The following is an 8,865-nucleotide window of genomic DNA, read 5'->3' as shown; positions in this document are numbered from 1 at the left end:
GAGGAGGGAGGAAGACTTGATTCGGGGAAGGGGGGGAATGGGAGGTGGTGGCGGGGAAGAGGCAGAAATCTTTAATAATTAAATAAATTAATTAATTAATAAAAAAAATCATATGAACTAAACAAAGAGTTTTAAAAGGTAGCATACCATATACCTACATTACTATGAAACTTCAAAAAGTGGCATGTACTCTATATCAGAGGAATGAAGATCAGATATATTAATAGTTTTTTATTCTCATATGATGAAAGAAAATATCTGACAAGAGAAACTCAGTGAAATGAGGGAGAAAAAGTAAGAAAAGAAAAAAAAGTTATTGTCATTTGAATTCATGTTTGTTTGCTTTTATTCCATTTTCCAAGAAAAGTCATCCAGCCAGCTATAAACAATTTTCCTTCCTGATGTTCCCACCCCACTTCTGATTTCTTCCCTTTGTGTGTGTGTGTGTGTGTGTATATATGGCACCATTCCATGAAATGAGGTCCTTCACTGATTAAAAAAGAGAAAGCAAGCAAATCTGAATACCAGCATTTATTTGTTTCTGCCTTCTGTATGTGGACGCAAGGTGGCCAGTCACCTCAAGATAGCCATGCCATCTCTACCATGGTGCATTATGCCATGAAACTGTAAGCCAGAATAGACCTTTCTTTCCCTATGTTGCTTTTGTTGAACATTTTGTTACAGCAAGAAAAGTAAACAAAAAATTGGTACCAGGAGTGGGTTCACTACTGTGACAAACCTGGCATATGGTTTTTGGTCTCTTGGAACTGGATTGCAGGAGGTATGAGGGAGAAATTGAACCTACGAGCTATAAAAACTCTAGAATGCTATAGTAGGACTTTGTCAGCCAGACTGATGGGACCTCGGAAGACCAGAATGCCAAGAGAAATGCAAACACTGCCGGTTCAGCTTTGAGGTCTGAGAGGGAACAAGGACTCTATCAGGAACTGGAGGAGGGGCCATCAGTCTGATACCTAAGTGCATTCTTCTCATGTCCTGAAAATGTGTCAGGCTTAATTAAAAAATAATGCACTAATTAGTTTAGCGGAAGAAATCTCTAGACATGATAGCATTCAGGCTGTGGCATGGTTACCGTTCACTGCTCTTATCCAGGTCGGCAGTGAAAGAGCAACAAGCAAAACAGTAAGATGGGAAAATATACAGATTGGTGAGGAAAAGTTTGCAGCCATAGCTCAGGTTACAACTGTGATAGTTAAAGAGATTAGCACCATTAAAGAGAAACATTACAACGTAGTTGGAACTTTGGGCTGCCAACAAGCTCCCAAATAAAGACACAGAGGTTTGTTATTAATTATGAATGCATGGTTTTAGCTTAGGCTTATCCCACTAGCTCTTTTAACTTAATTTAACCGTTCTATTCATCTACGATTTGCCTTGGGGCTTTTTACCTTTCTTTCATTCTGTATGTCCTTCTTTGCTGTTTCCTCCATGTCTTCCTGGCTGGACCCTGGCATCTCCCTGGCATTTCTTTTTCTATTGCATTTGCTTTATGAGATGCTTGTGAGCCCGTGGGGACAGTGGGGTGGAGGCATGGTTGAAAGTCACACATTTGAGTATCAAGTTGACAAGGAGTAGACTTACGATAATTAATATTGATTGTAAACTTGACAGAATCTAGAATCACCATGGAAACAAACCTCTGGCCATATCTGTGAGGGTGTGTCTCCATTAGGTCAATTGAAGTGGGAATGTAGGCAGCACCATCCCTAGGCAAGGTCCTGGGCTTTATTTTTTCGAGACAGGGTTTCTTTATGTAGCCATGGTTGTCCTGGAACTCACAATGCTCCTCTCTGTGTTCTTGTTACACACTGTGCATGGGTCCCTACCACTGTACACACTGTGAGGGCCTGAAGTGGACATTATATTAGTAAATTAGTAGCTTGAGTTCTTTGAAAGGTTCCCCCATTTCAGACCCATGTTTGTCTTAGAGTGTCTTCCAAGGTCCGGGGATGGACTGCCCCCCATCAACTCCGTGACCTGGAGAGACACGAACAGCAAAATAACCCAAAATTAAAGACTTGGAGCCCTTGAGAGCCGCTGGAAGGTGGCCATTCCCAACAGAAGTTACCGTTGTCTATCCCAGGATGCGAAAAGCCCCAAGGTGGGAAGGAGAGGCTGGAAGTTCAGCCTGGACAGAAAGCTCCACCATGAACTCCAGCTGGTGCCTCAGCTCCCCAGCCTGGGGTGACCTGATGACCCCTCACCTGCTGCTTTTTGTTCTTCTACTGAAAGCCTCACCTGAGGGGGGCACCCACTGTGCTGGGGCTCTTCACAGGGAACTCCAGCAGGAAGTCCCTCGATGGGACTTCCCCAGTCAGCAGCGCCTGATTCGAAGTATGTCCTCTCTCCTCCCTCCCTCCCTCCCTCCCTCCCTCCCTCCCTCCCTCCCTCCCTCCCTCCTTCCTTCCCTCCTGTAAGAAACTCATTCAAAACAGAAACTATGGCTACCGTAGACCATTCTCCAAACACAACTGTCCATTATAAACAAATATGCAAACTGCAAACATCCAGCTAATGTTTCTGGTAATCTCATGGAAACTCACTAAAAGAAGCAGGAAAATTAACTTTTCTATTTTATTGCAATGTGTCCAAAACTTCCACCATTTTCCTGCAAGCCCACTCGAAGACATTTCGGATATGTTGTGACAGCCTTTGCGGTCACACTCACCGTGCATCAAAGATTGCACTGGCCACATTTTTAGTGGTCCATAGTCACATGCACCTACACGGACTACTCTCTGCTTCCAGAACTTCTGCCCACTGACCGTGACTCCCAGACCCAAGGCAACTGTGGGTCAGTGCTGTGCTGAGTTGGGAGACCTTGGGCCGGGCACACTCAGTGACTCTTTGTTGGGTGAATGACTCCATTGTTCTTCTATTAATCAGCTCAGAGCACCACAGGTGGGAGGCTTAAGCTGCAGGTTGCTTTACCTCACCTGCTGGAGGCCAGAAGTCCATGGTGGAAGTGTCACAGGGCTGGCTTCTCCTGAGGCCTCTCTCCGTGGCTTGCAGACCACATCTGACACAGACTATGTCCTAATGTCTGTCTTCTTTATCTGAGAGCACCAGTCACTGTGGTTAGGGATCATATGACCTCATTTACCTTTGTCATCTCATTCAAGATCCTGCCTCCAAATTCAGATGAGGGATGAGGGATGAGGAATCTAACACACAGATTCCAAGAACTGCTCTGTGTCCAATAACAAAATCCCCCACACCCACTTCCACTTCCAACCATTCACTGCCCTCTGCGTGGCTACTGCCTGTATCAGGACTACCAGCCATGAGCAGAGGGGCACATCTGTCTCTTCTGGGAACGTTCTGGCTGGAACCTTTTTGGGGGATGGGTGCTAGTATCCAGGCACAGAGACACCCAAATACCCAAACCAGTCCCCAAAAGGCTATCACTGAAATGAGTGGCCAAGGCCAGTGGCAGAGGCCACGAGGGACATGTGCTGCTTGTCCACTTCCAACTTCAGGCATAATGGGAGTGGCTGCCTCTCGCTCCTCCCAGTGACGGTTCAGCCATGATGGCTGATCTGGAGCTGTGAGCTGAGTCCTCATGCTGCTTCCGTCATGGTATTTACGGCAGCAACCATCCGGAGGCCAAGACACTATGACATCATTCTGGATTATGAGACACAAAACTCAGGCTTCCCGAGGGCACTGCTCCTCATCTCTAGCGTACCGTCTCTCTGTACATGGACGCCACGCAAAGTCCCTGGAGCAGCTGCAGCCTTCCTACAGCAATGAAGCCCTAAACCTGCGCTAAAGAGGGCAAAACCAAAGTCAGTCCTTGCCAAGTCGCAGAATTGCCACGCTGCAGCCTCGAACACAGACACCTTGCTCTGCGATCTCGCTCAAGGAGAAAACAGGAGATCACTGACTACCACCACTGAACTGGAGAATCGCAGAAGGCTGGCAGATGCCCCATCTCCTGTCTTGTCACAGCCTTGGGTCTCTAGCACACACGGAAAACACATATTCACAAGTGTGTGAACTGGGAACACTCCTCTCCCAGGCCACCTAGGCTTCCTAGAGTGAGGGATTTTGAGCTTTAAACCCAGCACAGTCTCGCGAAAGCTGTGTCGCCATTCCCGTAGGTTCATCCTTGTGACAAAGCAGGGGGGGAACTGGGACCCGGTGGGTGAGGAGTTGTTTCGGGGCCAAGGGGGCTTCAATTCCATGTCATGAGGCCATCTCAAGACATGTCACTAAGATCTGCTCTGGGAAACTGAGGCAGCTCTCTGCCTGCATCCAGTGACTGGTTGGGGCAGCAGAGGTTCCAGACAGCACTGGCCTTGGGAGTAATGGCCATGGTTGTCCCCATGGCCTCCCATACAACCCTGGCTCTTATTAACAAAAAACAGCACTAGGGAAAGGCCAGGCATTTCCTGGGGCATACACTGCCATGGGGGCGAGCACCTGGTAATAAGGGTTTCTTTGACAGCCCAAGTGGGACAATCCTCACTAATCTAAGCAGCTTCTGGGGCCTCTCTGACCCTGTTGTTTCGTCTGGGCTCTGGTTTCTGCACAGTGGGTAGGACTAAGTTTTGTATCCCTGCCTGACTAGTAAAGGCCTAGGGAGGTTAACCCAGGCTAAAGAACTCATGGGGGCAGGGCTGGAGAGGCATGGCAGGGGAGCAAAGGTGTCCTGCATGAAGGCATCTGTGGTACCCAATGGACAGAGGGATGATACCGTCACAGTACAAAACCTGGGTTGGTCTCCACTGGTCCTCATGCTTACTCTTCCTTGGGTTTGCCAGGATAACGCCGGGCCAGCCTGTAGTCCATATAGGTCCCCAGACAGGACCACAGGATGAAGCGCACCAGGAGGATGACAACCAGGAGCACCATGAGTGGGTCAGGGCCAAGGGTGTCCCCAAGCCAGGAAGCCATGCTGAGGCAGGAGGCCACCACACAGGCTGGGGCAACAGCAACCTCTCTGGGGCCTGAGCTCAGTTCTGCTTTTCCTGCCGGTGGCCCCTTCTGAGGGACAGACCCGTGGAGTCCACAAACAGTCCTTCCCACCGCACGGGGCCTCCCTGCCTGTGAGGGGACAGTTGGGGCTACAGGCGGCCTCCTTGGTCAAGGGGCCGTGCACCATTCATGGGGAGCTAAGCACTCCGTGCACCGACAATGGCAGCATTGTCCAGAGGCCCTGGCGGCGGGAGGCCTGCGGGAGCCCGCCTCCCGCGCTGTCCCCGCGGCCCCTGCCCGCCAGGCTGACGTAATCCCCAAACATCTCCGGCGGTGGCAGCTGCAGGGCGAAGCGGCCGCCTCCTCCTGGCCTTTCCGGCTGCCGCAGACAATCGGGCTCTTTCTCTCCCCAATTAGCTATCACTTCTGGAGGCCGGCGCAGTCCAAGGCTGGGCGGGCTGTGCAGCAGCAGCAGCAGCAGGCCCGCACCGAGCGGGGGCCACGAGGCTTGCAGGGAGGCCCGGCCCAGCAGGGAGGGCGGCAGGGAGACTGTACTATTGAAAAGAGGAGAGAGGCACAGAGAGGGGAAACAGTCGGCTGGAGCCCAGAGGTGACCCCAGACATGGCTCAATTAGCACACAGGCTGTGCGCAGAGTCCAGTCCCCAAGGCAGCTCCAGCCTGTGGCAGCATGGGGGTGGTCAACACAGACCGCCCCAGAAAGGGTCTGGAACCTGGGAGGAGGGGTAATCTCTTCCCTCTGGGGCAGCCTCTGGAGGTGGGCTGAACACCACACACCCCAACCCCACAGAGGTTTCTGAGAAAGGAACCCCTACAGGCACCCCTACCCGCCCGCACAAGCCTGCAGGCCTATTAGCCTGGGACTCACTGAGTGATGGTAGAGAGGATACTTGCTCCCTTAGAACTCAGGCTCCTTGCTGGGAAATGAGGTCAGAGCCCCCTGATCTGAAAGACAAAGAGAGTATCCCTAAATGGGCTGAGCAGCACAGAGCAGACACCCTGGAGATGCACCTCCAGAATTTTCCAGAAAAACAACACCTGTCCAATTATGTCTGTCTGCCATACACGTGTGCTCGTTGCATATATGCATTCCCCCCTCACATGTACGCGTGCATGAGCGCGCGTATGCACACACACACATACACACACACACAGACCCTATCCACTCTGGTTCCTGATAACTAAGTCTCCTTGGGTGAGAGACAGCTGGCTTGCTGTCTCCTACCCCTAATACCAACTTGTGTCCCACAAAACAGCGCATCACCTGCAGCTGAAAGCATAGTGCGGGGAATGAGGGTCAGAGTGTTGGGCCACAGGGTACGGGACTTCCAACCCAAGCTGTCTCCCAGGAGCCAGTCCAACAAGTCCTGAGAGATGCCAGGTGACCCTTCCTCATGGAGAGCTTGTGTGCTCCATCACCTGTCACCTCTCCCTGAACTCGCCTGGGTGGCAATGTGAGTTATTCAGCCTGTACAGCCTTTCTAGAAGGTTCCTAATAATGCAAACACAAAGGACTGGCAGGCGGCACACCTGAGGGTAGAAAGTGAAGAACGAGGTTGGTGCCAATCTGTGGGTTTCACAACACTGACCTGAAGTGTGCCAGGTGCACTTAAATTACTGGTGTCCACCCTCCACCTCTCATCCGGCAGCCAGTACATCCCTGGACTCACTGAGGTTATCTCCTGCTCTGCAACTTACAGGGCATCTTGCCAGGCCACCCAACCCAGCACTCTGGGGACAATACTCTCGGAACAAGCTCCAGGTTTATTTTTCTCACTCCAAATGTAAGTGTGGGCCTAGAAATTCAGAGCCAGACCCAAGCATTTGCTCGTCAAGGGTTTCTGGAATGTCCTGGAAGGTCCTGCTCCCTTAGTAAAGAAACCCACTTGAGTCTGGGGTGATGGTCCCCAGATGGACGCCACCATGCTATTGGGAAGGGAGGAAGCCAAGGGCTCAGCCAGCCACTCACTCACCTGTGAGGCCACATCTCCGGTAAGGCTGGCTTTCTTGAAAGCCGGAGCTGTCTGCCCTGAGCGTGGCCACCAGCTCAGGCCCACCAGACTGGTGGAGCCAAGGTGGCTCGAAACAAAACTGTGTTTGTCAAGCACACCATCAGATAGGCCAAGTCAATATTGTCCCAGGTCACATGGCACCTAGACACAAGAGACTGTGGGGTCAAGGAGACCTGGCCTCTCCTGTTCATTGCCTCCGAGAGTCAGCAAGCACAAGGTTTGAGTATCCTTCAAGGGAGGAAGTGTGTGACCCTCCTCCCATGGACAGCACCACGCTGCTCCTAAGAGAGGATGTGGGTGGGGTGCTGGACCTGAGGATGGAGGAGACACAGGAAGAAACATGAAATGATGGGAACAGCACAGATACAGCTCCTCTGCCTGGAAGACACATGGGTGCCCCCGCTGTGGCAAGAGGGACTCTGAGTCACCCACAACTGTCAGCAATGGTGAGCACGGTCTGTGTTCTTCCTGGTCCTTTAGGGCCCCCCAGCCTCATTACCGGAGCTAAGGAGCTGTCCCCTGTGCAGACATTCACAAAACCTTGACCATGCAATGGATGAGCCTGGGTGCCCTGGACTAACTAAACGGTACACAGCCACTAGAACATCCTGCCATTGAGGAAAGGGGCTTGTGCCCAAAGCCAATCCTTTTATGGCTTCCGCCATCCCCATCCTCCTGCTTTCCGATTTCCTCTTGGGCCATCACATCCCGAAGCACTTGCTATAAGGACATGGCCCAAGGCAACGTGACTCAGAGACGCAAATAGTGTCTGCTATGATATTCAGAGCTCAGCCATGGAGGCTCCTGTCACTTGTCACAGAGGTCAGATTTGGAGACTCTGGTTAGCTTTAAGTTTTGAAGGATTGATCCATGGTGACTTCCTACACCTATGTTCAAGCACTGAAGTGACAAGGGACGGGTTTCTTGTCCACTATTCCCTGGTGTTTATCAAGTAAAAACCCAGGCTGGTGGGGAATGTCAGCGGTGAAAAGTTTGGGAGGGGGAAGCTCTTTCCAGTGGAAGCCTGGTCCCCACTGGGGGTCTGTTGTCCCTACTGGTGACAGTGCTGGGAATGAGCCCAAGGACCCACTCAAGTGCCTGCTCAGAGCCCTCAGCAAGCAGGTCTGTGTCCATGTGTCACTTCCTTGCTCATAAAGTGCACAGCCACCATTCCTGGTGGCAAGCAGTGCAGTACTGGACATGCTTCACAGGGGCAGCGCACCCGGACATAACTAAGGCCCCACTGGACTGCGTGGACTCGACCTTGCGGCAGAGGCATAGTCAAGGTGCACACCTGCTTCTGATTGGTTTATAGTACTGGGGGGGGGGCGTCTGTACGTGAGTATGTGTGTGAAGGCCAGAAGTCAACCTCGGGTGTTGTTCCTCAGACACCAGCCACTTTTTTTCCTCTTTGAGATAAGATCCTTCTCTAATCTGGAGAGGTGATCTGCCGGTCTCCACCTCCACAGTGCTGGGGTCACAGAATCTGTCACCATACTTGACTTTTTCTCAGGTTCTAGGGATGTCACTTGGTTCCTCACACTTGTGTGGCTAGCTCTGCCCAGCCCAGAGCGACTTTTCCTTTTCCTCCCGGCACTCACAACCTCTACACTCTCCTGTGTCTCTCTCTCAGGAGCTCTCCAGGGTACCCTGGTGCCACATGGGCTGAGGACTCTAGGGCAAGTTACAGGAAGCCCACACTTCTTAGACCAGATTCTGCCAAAACTGTGTAGCCTCCAGGGGCAAGCGCTAAGAGTAAGAAGGGTCCTCAGCCTTAGTAACAATTGCTACTTTTATTTCTTCTCCTCCTCCTCATCTTTTTCTCCTTTGGTTATTCTAGACAGGGTTTCTCTGTGTAACCCTGGCTGTCCTGAAACTCACTCTGTAGACCAG

The 8,865-nt window shown here is 51.4% G+C and overlaps 1 protein-coding gene and 1 long non-coding RNA gene across 2 annotated transcripts; both read right to left on the bottom strand.

The window, feature by feature from the left end:
• Positions 1–4,190: 4,190 nt before the first annotated feature.
• On the bottom strand, positions 4,191–4,951 carry Smim38 (small integral membrane protein 38). Its single transcript, XM_057779809.1, has one exon. The coding sequence runs from the start codon at positions 4,918–4,920 to the stop codon at positions 4,765–4,767; it is 156 nt and encodes a 51-aa protein (XP_057635792.1). The 5' UTR covers positions 4,921–4,951; the 3' UTR covers positions 4,191–4,764.
• Positions 4,952–4,984: 33 nt separating this feature from the next.
• Positions 4,985–7,005, bottom strand: LOC130880784 (uncharacterized). The gene is made up of 3 exons (XR_009057629.1): positions 6,934–7,005; positions 5,829–5,905; positions 4,985–5,495 (listed from the first exon to the last, which is right to left on the bottom strand). It is a non-coding gene; the product is annotated as an uncharacterized LOC130880784 (long non-coding RNA).
• Positions 7,006–8,865: the final 1,860 nt, after the last annotated feature.

Source organism: Chionomys nivalis, chromosome 8 (assembly GCF_950005125.1).
Source record: "Chionomys nivalis chromosome 8, mChiNiv1.1, whole genome shotgun sequence".
Taxonomy (NCBI): domain Eukaryota; kingdom Metazoa; phylum Chordata; class Mammalia; order Rodentia; family Cricetidae; genus Chionomys; species Chionomys nivalis.
This window is presented reverse-complemented; position numbering and strand designations above follow the sequence as displayed.